This window comes from Amblyraja radiata, chromosome 5 (assembly GCF_010909765.2).
Source record: "Amblyraja radiata isolate CabotCenter1 chromosome 5, sAmbRad1.1.pri, whole genome shotgun sequence".
NCBI lineage: Eukaryota > Metazoa > Chordata > Chondrichthyes > Rajiformes > Rajidae > Amblyraja > Amblyraja radiata.
The window spans coordinates 60,082,845-60,099,196 of NC_045960.1; the positions used below are offsets into that span (position 1 = coordinate 60,082,845).

At 42.7% G+C, this 16,352-nt stretch overlaps 1 protein-coding gene across 2 annotated transcripts in view; it reads left to right on the forward strand.

Moving 5' to 3' along the window:
- supt3h (SPT3 homolog, SAGA and STAGA complex component) overlaps positions 1 to 16,352 on the forward strand; it is a 380,516-nt gene that overhangs the window by 280,043 nt on the left and 84,121 nt on the right. For both annotated transcript variants that reach the window (XM_033021335.1, XM_033021336.1), the window contains exon 7: positions 1,981 to 2,056. In XM_033021335.1, coding sequence (XP_032877226.1) covers positions 1,981 to 2,056 — 76 coding nt within the window. The remainder of the gene's footprint in view (positions 1 to 1,980; positions 2,057 to 16,352) is intronic.

The following is a 16,352-nucleotide window of genomic DNA, read 5'->3' on the forward strand; positions in this document are numbered from 1 at the left end:
TAAGCATACGTTTTCCCTGGCATCTTGCTTCCATGCTGCATTTTTTTTAAACAACCATGCAATAATATTTTACTGAGTTTTCCAGCAGGGTTTGCACCTTAATAAAAGCTTTCTGAAGTTGAAGCCATGTTCACAGAATAAATTGTTTCCCTGACATTTAAAGGTCAAACTGCTGGATGACCCAGGATGTTGGGAAAATAAATATCCAAATATGCTTCTTGCATATGTATGTCTTTGAAAGTAGGAGTTTCCTGTCTTAGCCACTGATCATCATTTTAAAATGTGTCTTCTTTAGACCTCTTTAAATGGCTATGCCCTTAAATTGTTCATGTCTGAAGATGTGTTGTGGGAATATTAGGAGTCATTGTTCCAATGGTGTTAATGTATTCCGTTAGCAGGAATAAATAGCTCCTCTGTAATGTACTTGGATTCTGATTACTATGGGTTTATAAACGCTGCTGGCATATTGTCTGTTCCCAGACTATGTGCTGCATCAAATAGTTCAACCTCTCTTATCCACCTCTCAATTATCCATACACACAGTCATAATACATTTAGTACAGGTCAAAAGCTGGGTATTCTGCAACGAGTAATTCACATCTTGACACCCCAAAGGCTTTAGCACACAGCATACAGCACTCAGCATGAATGTTTTGGAATATTTGCCAATGCCTGCATAAGTGCAGCTCCAACAATGTTCAAATAGTTCAACACCATCCAAGACAAAGCAGCCTGCATCCACCACTTGAAGCATTCTTTCTTTCCATCATCAGGATTAGTGGGTAGCATTTATACCATCCACAAAATGCACAGCGGTTACTCACCTATACTACTCCAACAGCACCTCCCAAATCACTGACTTCAATCACCAAGAAAAATGGTCAGAAACATTCCCCCCTCCATATCCCCCTGCAAGTGACACACCACCCCGAGTTGGAAATGTGCTTCATCATTGCTGGGTCTAAAACCTGAATCTCTCTATCTAACAGCATTGTGGTGGTATCTTCAATGGGGAATTACAGCAGCTCAGTAAGATGACCTACCACCACTTAGCTTAGTTTAATTCAGTCTAGAGCTACAGCACAGAAACAGGCCCTTCAGCCCACTGAGTCCACACCGAGCAGCAATCCCAACGCTTACACTATCCTACACACACTGGGGACAATTTACAATGATACCAAGTCAATTAACCAACAAACCTGTAAGTTTTTGGAGTATGGGAGGAAACTAGAGCAGCCGGAGAAACCCCACATAGTTCACGGGGAGAACTTACAAATACCATACAGACAGCACCTGTAGTGGGGATCGAACCCGCGTCTCTAGTTCTGTAAGGAAGCAACTCTACTGCTGTGCCCGGTGCCACCCTCTCATAGGAATTGACAATAAATATTGGCTTTACGAATTATGCCAGATCTTGAAAAACAGATAAACAAAATAATGATGAGATTTGTCACAAAGGTATGGCAATATAGAGATTGTATTACAAAGGGAATGTGTTGTTCCATCACTGACAATGAAAAATTCACATTGAGGAAATAAATAAATATAAAGAGTGAAACTTATATCTTTCACTGGAATTATATTTAACCTTTTCTTGGGAGAAAGTTAAATGTTTTGTAATGGATTTGTATTATTTTGTATAACGTATCTGGAGTTTAACAAATACTACGTCACTTTTGTTGAAGTAATTGTTATGTTTATTTAATTGGCATTTTATAACTTGATATTACAAATAAGTACGTTTAAGAAAGGGACAAAAAGGACAATATTTATTGAATGCTGATCCCTTTTGCGTGTTCTTATCGTGTGAATTCAATTCATTCACAGTTAAAATGTGACAGTTACAAGATTAGAAAATACCTTTAAATAGGCAATTTGGTTTCAATATCATTATGAATTAGATTATTTGAATAATTTATCCTTTTTGAGCTACAGCAGTAATTTAGCAGTTTTAATATAATGCTGCGTTTATTATCCCAGAGAGCTGAACGCCAAACTCGAACGATGGATTCATCTCAATATGCAGAGTACTGTGAGAGCCGACAGCTTAGCTTTGGTAAGTACATTCCAATCTTAGTAAGCAGGCTTGGAGATTATAGATTCCTAATGCTGCACTACTCACACATTTTATGTGATGTATAAAGTGCTGCTTCTGTTTGTGCCTTCTTCACATTGGATAGAATGCATATATGTATGTTGGGTGTGAGGTGTGATGTGATGGAGGACAGGCTTTCTATTAAGCCCTACTTCATTATGCATTCTACTACCATCTCCTTGAAGATCCTACTGCTTGGTAAGGTTTTGGTGATTCCTCTGTTTTGGCCTCCATTTATTGATGATGCCCCTTCTGTGAAATTAAATTATTTTTCTACACTCTGACAGGAACAAAAAACTGCTGGAGGAACTCATGAGTTGAGCAGCATCTGCGGACAAAGTCAGCTGTGGGGTGAGGGAGGGGGTGGGGGGGGGGGGGAATTGGCAATGTTTCATGCATTCCAGCCTCTTATTTTTCTGTGCCTGTGTTTTATCTAAAATGTTGCAGCATTATCTTATATATGAGTTATCTTAATGCTGAATTACATTAATAATTGGTTTGATTTAAATATGCAACAGTGGAGGTAATGTATGATACTATTCCATTTTGTTTTAATGACAACGTTTGCAATATTTGGTTGGAACTTGTTGTGTAAAATAATGGTTTAGATCCAAAATGTTTACTATTATGCTGGGTGAAGTCTGATAGCAACTTCCAAAGTGGTTACAAATTAATTAAGCACTGAGAGTTATCTGTTGGTGCCATTTGGATCCTCCATAGGGAATAGTAATTTAGCTGCCTTTACTATAATCAGCAAAAAAGCTGTATATAACAAGAAATTCAACATTTATGAACCATTCTTGCTTGAGAAAACTTAGAAAATGTTGCACTTTGTAGCATGAAGGCCAGGTTTTAAAGGTATATTAAATTATAATTATTACTTAACAGTGTCCTAGTCCTAAAATAAACTAATTGTATATGTTGTATGTAGTATCATTTTGCCAGGAAAATATTAATAAATTACAGACCTATTTGGAGTAACCTTTTTAAAAAGTTTATGTTGTTTCATTCTGTGTAATATTTTAAGGAAAAACATACCAGAATGCAGAATATAATGTTATAGCATTATAATTTTATAGTCACAGAGTAAAAGTCCAAGGTCAGCAATGAGGTAGGTTGGAAGAACCCCAGTATTAGGAGGAACATTCAGCAGGGAAGAAGCTGTTCCTCAATTTGGTAGTATGTGATTTCTAATTTTTAGTCATACAACGTAGGAACATGCCCCATCTACACTAGTCCCATTTGACTGTATTTGGCCCATATCCCTCTAAATCTGGTGTATGTTTTTTATGTACCTGCCCAAATGTTTTTAGTGATAGTACCGGCGTCAACTACCTCCTCTGGCAGCTCGTTTCATATATCTGCCACCCTTGTGTAAAAAATGTTGCCCTTCGGGTTCCTATTAAATCTTTCTCCCCTCACCTTAAACCTATGCCCTCAGGTTTTTTCGATTCCCCTACTCTGGGTAAAAGACTGTGTGTACATTTACCCTATCTATTCTTCTCATGATCTTATACACCTCTTTAAGATTAACCCTCGCCTGCCTGACCTCCAAGAAATAAAGTCCCAGCCTGCCCAACCTCTCTCTATAGCTCAAGTCATCGAGTTCTAGCAACATCCTTTTAAAAGTTCTCCGCAACCTTTCCAGCTTAATAATAATAATAATGGATGGGATTTATATAGCGCCTTTCTAATACTCAAGGCGCTTTACATCGCATTATTCATTCACTCCTCAGTCACACTCGGTGGTGGCAAGCTACTTCTGTAGCCACAGCTGCCCTGGGGCAGACTGACGGAAGCGTGGCTGCCAATCTGCGCCTACGGCCCCTCCGACCACCACCAATCACTCACACACATTCACACACATTCACACACAGGCAAAGGTGGGTGAAGTGTCTTGCCCAAGGACACAACGACAGCTTACCAACATCTTTCCTATAACAGGGTGACCAAAACTGAACATAGTACTCCAAATGCGGTCTCATTAATGTCTTGTACAACTGTAACATGACTTTCCAACTGCTATACTCAATACTCTGGTTGATGAATGTCAATGTGCCAAAAACCTTTGACCACCCCGTCTGTCTATGATGTCATTTACAAGGAACTATTTACCTGCATTCCTCGATCCCACTGCTCTACAACACTCTGCAGAGCCCTGTCAGTCACTGTGTTGGTCCTGCCCTGATTAGGCTTCCTAAAATATAACACATCTCTGTATTACATTCCATTAACCATTCCTCAGCCACCTGCCTAATCAAGGCCATGCTGCAATTTTTGAAAACCATCTGCACTCTACAATACCACCCATGTTACCCATCAAATTTCAACTGCAAACTTGCTAATCATGCCTTGTACGTTCTTATCCAAATCATCGATATAGATGATAAATAACAATGGGCCCAGCACCAAACCTGAGGGACAGGCTTCCAATCTGAAAAAAACAACCTTCTGCTTCCTTTCATGAAGCCAATTTTCTATCCAGTCAGCTATTTCTCCTTGAATCTCATGTAATCTAACCGACCAGAGCAGCCTACCATCTGTGTCTTCTGCCTGACAGGAAAGGGGAGAAGATGGAATCACCAGGGTGAAACAGGTCTATGATAATATTGGCTGCTTTACCAAGGAACGTAAAGTGTAATGGAGTTGATAGTGGAGTGTTGGTCGTGTGATGGACTGGGCCACATCCATAATTCTCTGCAATTTCTTGTGGTCTTGAGCCAGGCACGTGCCGTGAGTAATTACTCAAGGTAGGCAGTCAGTCGGCTTTTACAAAAAAATCTTAAACCGCGCATGCGCAAATTGTTCTCTCCGTAAAAATAAAAAATAAAAACAAGTAACAATTCAATTTGCCCAAGGCTTCTAAATCTTCTTCATTTTTTAATTACTGAATGGGTGGGGGACGGAGGACTCCTCTTCCAGGGAGGGAAGCAGCGGGTGACTGCGAGCGGTTGCTAGGACCCGACAGCAGAACCGGCTGCCACTTCAGCGCCTTCTGCCGGCCCGCTCACCTCTGGCAGTGCTCTCATGTCAGCCGCTTCCCGCAAATCCTTAAATTCCGACAGCCGAGTCACAGTTTAAGGATAAAGGGAATATCTTTTAGGACTGAGATGAGAAAAACATTTTTTACACAGAGTGGTGAATCTCTGGAATTCTCTGCCACAGAATGTAGTTGAGGCCAGTTCATTGGCTATATTTAAGAGGGAGTTAGATGTGGCCCTTGTGGCTAAAGGGATCATGCGGTATGGAGAGAAGGCAGGCACATGATACTGAGTTAGATGATCAGCCATTATCATATTGAATGGCGGTGCAGGCTCGAAGGGCCGAATGGCCTACTCCTGCTCCTATTTTCTATGTTTCTATGTTTCTAACCTGAATTGGTCCCTTGAGCGCGCTGTCGAAATTTAAGGATTTACGGGAAGCGGCTGACATGAGTGAGGCCGGCGAGAGGTTTTCAGGTGGAGAGCATCGCCAGAGGTGCGCAGGGGCCGGCAGAGGGGCTGTCCAGCCCCGGCGGCCACTCGCAGCCACCCGAGCTAATTCACTCCCCGGCCACAATGCGGTGGCTCCGTGCCCGGAGTGTCGCAAGTGGGTTACTGGCCCTGATCCCCTCCTTCACAACGCTCCTGCCCTCCCCGCAACTTTACCCCGGGCCAGACTCGCCAAACACTGTGAAAGGAGCTCCCCCCCCACCCCAGGAAATACGGTATTTAAAAACATATAGCACCAAGAAATGTACTTACCACATTATTGGTACATTCTTCTCTCTCTGTTTCTTAAGATACTCTTAAAATAATGCCAATCCAAGAAACTTGCGCTGCGCATGCGCAGTAGGCTGCTGCGCCTGCGCAGTACAGCAAAGGCAGAATTCCAGCTGCCTTCAGCCCCGCTTGTCATTGACGGCTTGAAGCAGCATCTACGGCACATGGGCTGCACAGACTTTCGCGTGTTGCAAGTGCTGCGGTTGAGGCACGGAGAATTATGCCTACCTAAGAGATCGATCTCTTAGATAGGCATAATTCTCCCATGCCTTTACTATTTATAATAAATAATTACCATTTCATAATTTTAGTCAGGGTAGGCAGTGCCTACCTTGCCTACCATGGCGGCACGTGCCTGTCTTGAGCAGAGCTGTTCCCAAACCAAGCTGTGATGTATCAAGATGGTATGCCTTTTGTGGTGCATCTGTAGGATTTGGTAAAAGTAATGGGAAACATGCTGAACTTTCTTAGTCTTCTTAAGGAAGTAGAGGCTTTGGGGTGCTTTCTTGGCCTTAGCTTCAATATGGTTGGTCCAGGATAAGTTGCTGGTGATATTTACGCCGAGGAAATTTACTTTGGCACCATTGATGCTGATTGGCGCATGTACTCCACTCGCTTCCTGAATTCGAAATGTGTGTCTAAATTTGTCTTCTGTGCTCACAGTGGGTGAGGTTTTCCAACCAACATTTAATTATGTACGATTTTCTGGAATGACAATTATATTTCAGTGTAATTTAACAGAAAATAATCATGATTCTAGTATATTAAATCAAGATTGAAAGAGTTAACTGTAGTCAGTAATACTGTGTCGGCTCTGGACATTTGGCAACTTGAGTACAGTGGCTGATCACAAACAACTTCAGCACAAAAGGAATCTTTGCTCAACTAGCAGTGCATCTCGCTTTTAAAACTTCCTGCCATGATGTCCATTCATTTCAGGCCAATTTGGCCACAGCTCCACATTCCAAAGCTAAATACTATTCACGTAATTAATGCTTATCGACATTTATGACTTAGTTACTGGAAGTGCTTGTGAACTAGTACAATAACAAGTTGTAAATTAGAAAGCTTGCTCACTACCTCGAGATGTTGATAATAGATGACTAAGAGCTCAGGTTATAGGTCAATAACGATGAAGCAGGCAATTAAATCATGACACAGTGGCACATGATTCCAATATAAAGCAGAATATTGTCATCGTTTAAACAGACTTTTTTTCATATAATTCAATGAATTTTACAAAATTTCACTTTTGAATTATCTTGAGAGGATTTTTTTGAATATCTGAAATCATGACAAATTAAACTGTAAAGCCACATGGGCACTGATGTAAAGTGGTTTGTTGCTCCTTTTTCTGTGTACCATTTCCCCAACAAATGCTACAAAATAATATATTGAACTGTAAAACTGAGTGCTTTTTTAGGAAATTAAATGGTTGGTTGACTGTATTTTAAACTAAAACTCCACGAAATGTCTTTATCCCTTCCTGCCTTTGATGTGCAGCTGCTCTGACAGTCTTGGTCTGGGATTCATTCTCAGCAAAAAATATATATGTCTGATGCTGATCAGAAAAAAAAAATGGAATACACCAGAGACAAGTAGTTTAAAAATTGGCTCAAATGAGTTACATTAAATTTCATTGTATTCTCCATTAATCATCAGTTACTGAGATTTCCTTTATCTTCTATATCATGGATGATTAATTCAAATTAAGTGAAGCAAACAGATTTGCCAACGTTAGATTTAATTATAGACTGACACAACAGACAAGTTGACATCATGTGAGATTACTCAGATTTGTAAATAAAACTGGGTTATTTTTAAAATGAACGACATCAAGAGTGGATGACTTGCAAAACATCATTTCAACTCTTTTGATGTGGCATTTCTTAATTTATACTTTTGAAAAATCTAGTTGTGATCTAACGTGCGGATAGCTCAATAGTCTGCACCAAATATATTCCAGTAAAGGCCTTTTCTTATAGGTTAATTTCTGTCAACAATTCTGTCCATCAGTTCCTCTTAAACCATCATTGCTGCTTGAAAATCTAAAACCTGGATCCTGTTATTTAAGTGGGGATATGCAGCCAGGTGGTGGTAGGATCTGTGGATGAAAAACTCTACAGTAAATATTTCCCAGGCTTCTGGCAATTTTTTTTCCTTTTTCAATTTCATCACTTGCTTATGGGGCAGAGCACCTGATAAGTGGACATGAGGTAACAGGGAATGGTAGGAGTGAGATGTTTACAATTATGACGTTGTCAGGTCTGGATGAGAAGCATTTATCCTCCAGACCTACAATGAGTTTTGTAAATGTACTCCAGCCATTTTTATAATCTTTCATCTGCTGATATTCACAAACAGTAGGAATACTACCAATAGTGCAATCATGGTATTTCTTTTAATTGATTGAATAATGCAGCATGCAAACAGGTCCTTTGCCCACTGAATCCACAATGACCATCAATCACTTGTTCACACTAGTTCTATGTTTTCCCACATTTATATCCGCTCCTTTCATATTAAGGGGAATTTACAAGGGCCTATTAACCTATAAACCGCACGTTATGTGATAGGAAACTGGAGCACCCGGAGAAAACCCACACGGTCAACATTTGGAACCTTTGTGGGCCGAAGGGCCTGTATCCGCGCTGTATCTCTAGACTAAACTGAGACATTCTTTCCTGAAGTAATTTAGGGTGGTTTATAGGCATGACTTGCTCAGTGTTAATCCCACTAACTTGCTGACTGGAAAAGATTGCTCCCACAATAGCCAACCCCACAACAATAGTGCTGCCTCAGAAATATCTTACAAAACTCAACTTTGAGTACCGTGAAACATGGCTACCCCGGTTTATGCCCACTTTTCCTGTGAATCCATTTGAATGTCTCCTACTCTCCTAATTCGTCCTTTCCTTGCTGCAACCACTGTACGATTGATCATGGCATCTACTTCCAGTTTTGCTTATCTAAACTTTGCTTATCTGTAGTTGAGAGAGTTAGATATAGCTCTTATGGCCGGTTCTCACGGTGCGACCTGACGCAAGATGTCACCAGAGTGAAGTGGTCGTGGTCCAGCACGAGTTACGCACGATATAACGGGGGGTAGATAAAGAGTTCCCACGGTACTCGGCAATTCTGTCATTTGTGCGAGCGACTTGTCCGTCTCCCGATCTTTCCCGTTAATCGTGAATGAACATCGTGGACTGTAGTGTAGTTAATCACGTGGCACAAATGATGTCACTTTTTTTCACACACTATATAAATATCCTCCGTTCGTAGAATTGGCTCATTTGCAGACATGCCTATACAAAGTTGGTTCGAGTACAGGCTGGTTGTTATTTTCATTGACGTGCTGTATGCATTAGCGCAACATGTGCATCGAAAACGTTTGCGTGAAGGCAGAAGGGTGAGATTAATTAAAAAGAGAATTAAGAGGAAGTCTCACTGGGTTAAGCCCATGTTTCAACGGAGACCTCAATTTGGACAATATGAGCAACTGCTTAATGTGCTGTGTGAAGAGGATAAAAGTGCATTCAAAAACTTTGTCAGAATTTCACCCGAGCTCTTTAATGAGTTAAAGAATAATTTGGGACCTCTACTGAAGAAGACTGACACTGTAATGAGAAAGGCACTGGAACCAGGGTTGCGCATAGCAATCACCCTCCGCTACTTGGCCTCAGTCGATTCTTATAAAAATCTATCTTACAACTTTCTTGTCGCCACCAACAGCATCTGTGGTATTGTCCGAGAAACCTGTGAGGCAATCATCCAATTTTATTCAGCTGAAGTGATGGAATGCCCCAGTACACCAGATGCGTGGAAGAGAGTTGCACTGGGGTTTGAAAACAGGTGGAACTTTGCTCACACATGTGGGGCTTTGGATGGCAAGCATGTGGCAATTCGTAAACCACCCGGAGGTGGCTCAAATTATTTCAATTACAAGAAATTCCACTCAATTGTACTCATGGCGGTGGTTGATTATAACTACAACTTCCTGTATGTGGATGTGGGCACACCTGGAAGTGTTGGTGATGGCCGGATTTGGAAAGAAACCTGGCTTGGAAAGAAAATGGAAGGTGGAACAGCAGGCATGCCTGATCCAGAACTTCTGTCAGGAGAAGACAGCCCGGACATCCCATATGCGATGGTTGCTGATGAAGCCTTTGCACTACGGCCCTGGATTATGAAGCCATATCCACAGAGGAATCTAACTAGGGAACAGAGGATCTTCAATTACAGGCTGTCAAGGGCCAGGAGGGTAGTAGAAAATTATTTTGGCATCTTGGCAAACAGATTTAGATGCTTGCTCAAGACAATGGAGCAGAGGCCCAAGAATGTGGAGAGTATATGCAGCATGTGTTCTGCACAACCTGATCTGAATGAGAGGTGCAGCTGCTGGATCAGCAACATCGATCCAGGACGGTGACATAGTGGACAGTGACACAGGGGAAGTAACACTAGGTGCTTGGAGAAGTGGTGCGAACAAGTTGAAAATGGTCTCACTGCAGCGTTTGAAAGGTAACTCGGGCACATCCAATGTGAAAGAGCAAAGAGACCATCTCTGCGCTTACTACAATTCACAATTGGGGAGTGTGCCGTGGCAGGACAGCTATATTGATGGGTAGCCGACCACAGGAACACTACTGCATGTTATAAGCTGACTTCCTAGTGTTGTCCTCTGAAAAGTGCTTCCTATAAGATGTTCGTCCGCAAAACCTGCCGTTTAGAACATTGCATTGTCCCTTTAAATGCCTGAGTTCACGCTGGTAGCGGAGGTTGATGGATATAATGTGTTTTAAATAATCTCGCGTGCCTCATTTGTTGTATTTCGTGTTTGCGAGGCCCTTTTACAGACAAATGTTTTGTGTGATGCATCTCCTCTCAATATGTGACAGAATTCGTCTTCTTATATTGTCAAATAGGAATAAAGACTTTGTATCACATTTACCGTGCTGATTGTCTTATTTCATTTTCTACCAAGAGGTGAAGAACACGTTTAAATAGCTGAACATTTCAGTGTCCTGCACACTCAAAAATGTAAATGAGTGAAAATGTGATTATATCACCTCCATTAAGGTATTTTGTGTTTCAGCATGAGAGGGATTATAACATTAGAGACATTCATCTTGTAGTGATGTATTAATGACGATTTGCAGACATCAAGCTGATAGTAAAAAATAAATTTATTTAGCAGTGAGGTAAACAAGCAATGACAATCAAAATGCTGAGGTAAAAGCTTTATCACACTTCAGGATATTATAAAATGTGGAGCCACCAACAGAAAAAAAAAATGCACAAGAGTAAAGGATCACCCTCCCCCTGCTCCAAGGAGCCCACAGGCAGTGGTATCTCTGGCATCTCCTCTTGCCTCTCCACCTGTCTCTCTTGCTGAGTCTCCTCCTCATTTACCTGCATGGCTAAAAACTTTCTGACTTTCTTTGACCCCTTTCTTTGCGCTTTTCTGAGAGACATCTCTGCAAGTCTTACTGTGAAAAAGATTCTCAAACAATGACAATTAGGTGGGACGTCCTCGATGGACACATGGTCCATTGGCGATATTGAGACCACCTTTTTTACTCACCTTATGTCCCCTCTGTCAAGCTTCCGGGTTTACCGTTCGCAGGAGTTCCCACGGTACCCGCAAGAGTCATTACGGATATCGCACGGATATCGCACTGGCATCTGCGTTCATACAATGTTGCAACGCTCACCAAAAAGTGCTCAAGTCACTCTTGGAGAAATTCAAAAAATTTTGAATTTTCTCCTGACCTTACAAAGTTACACGACTACCTGCCGTTAGCGCCACGGAGGTCCTCGGTGGTCCACGAATGCCGTACTGTTATCGCAGGAGGTTCCCACGATGTTAAACTCTTGTTAAGTCTTGCGTCAGGTCGCACCGTGAGAATCGAATCGAAGAATATGGGGGGGAAAGCAGGAATGGGGTACTGATTTTGATTATCAGCCATGATCATTTTGAATGATGATGCTGGCTCGAAGGGCTGAATGGCCTACTCTTGCACCCATTTTCTGTTTCTATGAAACACCAAACAGACAGCACCTGAGCTCAGGATCTGTAAGGCAGTAGTTCTACCACTGTGCCATCCATTAATAATTCATTGACTTTCTGCCAAAGGTGGACAAAGAGCAACAGTGAAAAATTGAACCAGTATTTTTTTAATTGCCTGTCATTTACTGTGGATTTTTAACTGTCATTTACTGCGGATTATTAATCAAACACCTTGTTTTCAGAGTCCTGCGCAAATTAGGAATTCATTTCCCACTGCAGCATGAAATCCAGAATAAATAGCAAGATTTAGTATTGGTGATTATACATACCAGATAATTGTAAAACATATCTAATGCACTGGAGTTCCTTAGGACAAGGAACCTGACATCCTTACCCACTCTAGTGCCTATGGAATTCCAGGCCCATCAGTGGTTAATTACTCTTGAAAATAGCCTGGTCAGTCATACAGTTCAAGGCAGAAATGGATGTGCAATGAAGACCAACATTTGTGCACAAATGTAAAGAAAAGGCTTGCAAACATTTACCATTATGTCATGAGCTAAATTATGGTAGTCGAGGTGTTGGCAATAGAGGAAGGTTGTGAAGTGGTATTCCAGATCGTCACTTTCTGTCTGTGTTCTCCATGGAAACTGTAAACCCAAAAAACCCAAACCCAAATATCCATAAACACACAATCTCTCACATCCCCTTTTTTTTGTAACTGTCCATCACATTATTTGCCTAGTCTTAATGCCAAAATAAAAATACTACTAAATAAATATTCCAACCGAATTAAAAGATGAAATTGAGCCACTTATGAGATTGTGACATTGGCCATAAGCTTTTTATACTTGTGCACTTCCTTTGTGTACATTCTCCATGTGCCTTTGCCTGTCTTGGTGCAACATTACACAGTGGCTTGTCGGAAACCTTTGACATTCTGTGGAAGAGAATGTTGGAAGACTGAAATAATTTCTGATGCTAGAGGCCCAGCTGCCTTCTAGAAAAGCAATAGGATTCCTGACTAACATATCTTTGCTGGAAACATTGCCTGAGGGATGGGGTTCAACACCTCAGTAATCCTGGTGATCCTTTGGAAGGCAGATTATCGAAGTCCTGTGACAACCAACAACCCCCTTTGACAACCTGACTGACAACCCCTGGAGGTTTTTGTCAGTCTCCCTACCTGCTTCCACTACCTGCAACCTCCGGCAACCACCTGCAACTTCCGGGAACCGCACGTAAAGAGGTTCCCCTTGGGTGGGGCACAAAGTCTCCAGAGGTTTCCGTTCAGTCCCAGGGGCATAAGCTTCCAATGTGATATTGGTTAGCTACTGTAGTAGAAGTGGTGATACCTAGCAAGTTCCCTTCTGCTTTCTGATTGGGTGAGGAAAACGATATAAACAAATTGGACGCTTACACCTTCTACAGCTTTTGATTTAGAAGGGATTGTATATCATTTCTCAATTTTGGACGACACAGTGGCGCAGCTGTCGTTGCTGCCTTGCAGCGCCGGAGACCCAGTTTCGAGCTGGGTGCTGTGTCTGTACGGAGGTTGTACGTTCTCCCCGTGGCTGCATGGGTTTTTCCCAAGACCTTCAGTTTCCTCCCACGCTCCAAAGATGTACAGGTTTGTAGGTTAATTGGCTTGGTGTATGTGTAAATTGTCCCTAGTGTGTAGAGGATAGTGTTGATGTGTGGGGATCGCTGGTCGGCGCAGACTCGGTGGGCCAAATGGGCCTGTTTCTGCATTGTATCTCTAGACTAAATTAATGATGAAATTATGCAATAATCTGTCAACACACAGTTAGAACACTGTCTGTAGCATTGGGTACATGTTGTACAAAACCATTGAACCATGACAGATGTGTACAGTGCTGTTTAAATATTGGTGATCTCAGCATTGGGCATTCTTCCCCTCCCCTTTTAACCAGGTAGCTCCAGCTACTCCCCACCCATATATAGTCCTCATGCCCCCCTCCTCTCTGAACACCCACCATCTCCCCTCACCAGACATCGCCTCGACCTCCATCTACTCACCTGCCCTCCTCCGACCCCAACCTCCACCCTTGTCGTGCCTTCACCATCCCCCCTGACCTCCCCCTTTCTGATACGGAATGGTCTGTCCTCACCAGAGATCTCACCTTCATTCAACTCCGCCCCCACCTCAACAAGTTCCAGGTCCGCCACGCTGTAGAGCTTTTCTTCCGTCACCTCCGCCTCCGTGCCTTTTTCTATGGGAAGGAGTCCTCACCACCCAGTGATGACCCCTTCTCCCGTATCCATCGGACCCCCTCCTCTTCGACTCCCCCGGATGGCCCTCTACCCTCTTTAGACCTTTTTATTTCCAACTGCCGGCGGGACATCAACCATCTCAACTTTTCCACTCCTCTTACCTACACTAACCTCCCCCTGAATGTACAACCCTCTGCTCACTCTGCAGCAACCTCCACTTGATAATCAAACCCGCCGACAAGGGAGGTGCCGTGGTAGTCTGGCGCGCTGACGTCGACCGAGCTGAGACCAGGCAACAACTCTCAGACACCTCCTCCTACTTATCCTTGGATCATGATCCCACAGACAAGCACCAGACCTTAATATCACATACCGTTTTTGATTTCATTACTTCCGGCTCTCTGTCCTCCAAAGTCTCCAACCTAATCATTCCCCAGCCCCGCTCAGCCTGATTTTATCTTCTCCCCAAAATCCACAAACAGAACTGCCTTGGCAGACCCATTGTTTCTGCTTGTCATGTCCCACTGAATTAATTTCCACATACCTCGACTCCATCCTATTCCCCCTGGTCCAATCTCTCCCAACCTATGTCCAAGACACCTCACATGCCCTTCGTCTCTTCAATGACTTCCGTTTTCCAAGCCCCCACTACCTCATCTTTACTATTTCCCCACTCTCCTGACATCAGTCTGAAGAAGGGTCTCGACACAAAACGTCAGCCATTCCTTCTCTCCAGAGATGCTCCCTGCCCCGCTGAGTTATTCCAGCATTTTGTGTCGACCATCAGGAATGGGCATCTACTGTTATGAGATGTATGAGGACATATCGACCGGTGTTATCAGATTCTGGTGATTTTAATTAAATTAATTACAATTACTAACAATTTTAACGGATATTTTTTATTTACTTATCAGTTGTGCATTTAAAGTCCATCCAAATTTGCCCTTGAGAACTTTGCAGTGTCCTGCCACCCTGAACCGCTGCATTAATAGAGGTACTCCCACAATTCTTTAGACTTTAGAGATACAGTGTGGAAATAGGCCCTTCGGTCTATCGAGTCCACACTAACCAGTGATCACCCTGTTCAACAACCTACATAAACTAGGGACATTTGTTACAACTTACCAATTCTGCTGTTGCGCTGCTGATCTGGGATTCAAACCCAGTATTATTGAAGGATGTGTTTCCAAATCAGGATATGTTTCTTACGATGGCATTCTAATGTACCTGCGCCTCTTCTATATGGTGTCAAAAGTCGCAGTCTTTGGCAGTGCTGTCGGACTAGCATAGTTGAGTAACTGTAATGCATTTCAAAGGTACACACAATTGCTGGGGAAACTCAGCGGGTGCAACTCAGCGGATGCATTTCAAAGCTTGTTGAGTATTGTCGAAGCTGCAACTGGAGCATATTCCACAGCCTTCTGATATGCCTTGTGGAAATGTAATGAAGATTCAGGAAGTGAGTCATTCACCACAGGATACTCCATGGCTGACTTGCTTTTAAAGCCACTGCATTTATGTGGCTGGTCCAATTGAGTTTCTGGTCTATGGTGATCTTCAGGATGCTGATCAGTGGTGATGAGCATCCTGAATTCCTGGTTACATTCTTTCTTGTCAGAGTTGGTCATGTTTTAGCACTTATGAGACATGTATGTTACTTGTTATTGATCAGCTCATTGCATAATTCTTCTTGCATTGAGGTAGTGTCTATCTCACTTTTATAGAAGTTACAAAGGGAAATGAAGAAGAAAACTGAGTGGTGGACTATTTTCACAAGCTGAAAGTCTGTGATTCAAAGTGATCTATTTAAAGTTGTCATTGTGGGCACAGAGGTTCAGAGATATTTTATGCAATGATGCTTTGTTGCTCATTGGAATACTTTTTCACAATCAGTGTTCCTTTTACGTGGGGGATAGGGGGAAGAAGGGGTAAACTGTTTTTGTTAGTCACTACCTGGTCGAGGATGCGTCTTTCCTCCAAGCCGCATCTTCGCCCCCTCCTCGCGGCCTACCCTCTGGATTGGCGCGGCCTTTCCTGCCGGGGACCGGCCAGTGCTTCAGCTTCAGCAGCGGCGCAGCACTGAGGTACCATCGCGGAGCGGGCGATGCCTTACTGAGGTCGCCGTGTGGAGCTCCGGAGTGCTGGGAGTGCCGATTTTGACACCGTGGAGCTGTGGTCTGCGGAGCTTCCAGCCGCGGGCGGCGCTGACCTTAACATCGCGGAGTCCTGGGATACCTTTGCCGAGGGTCGT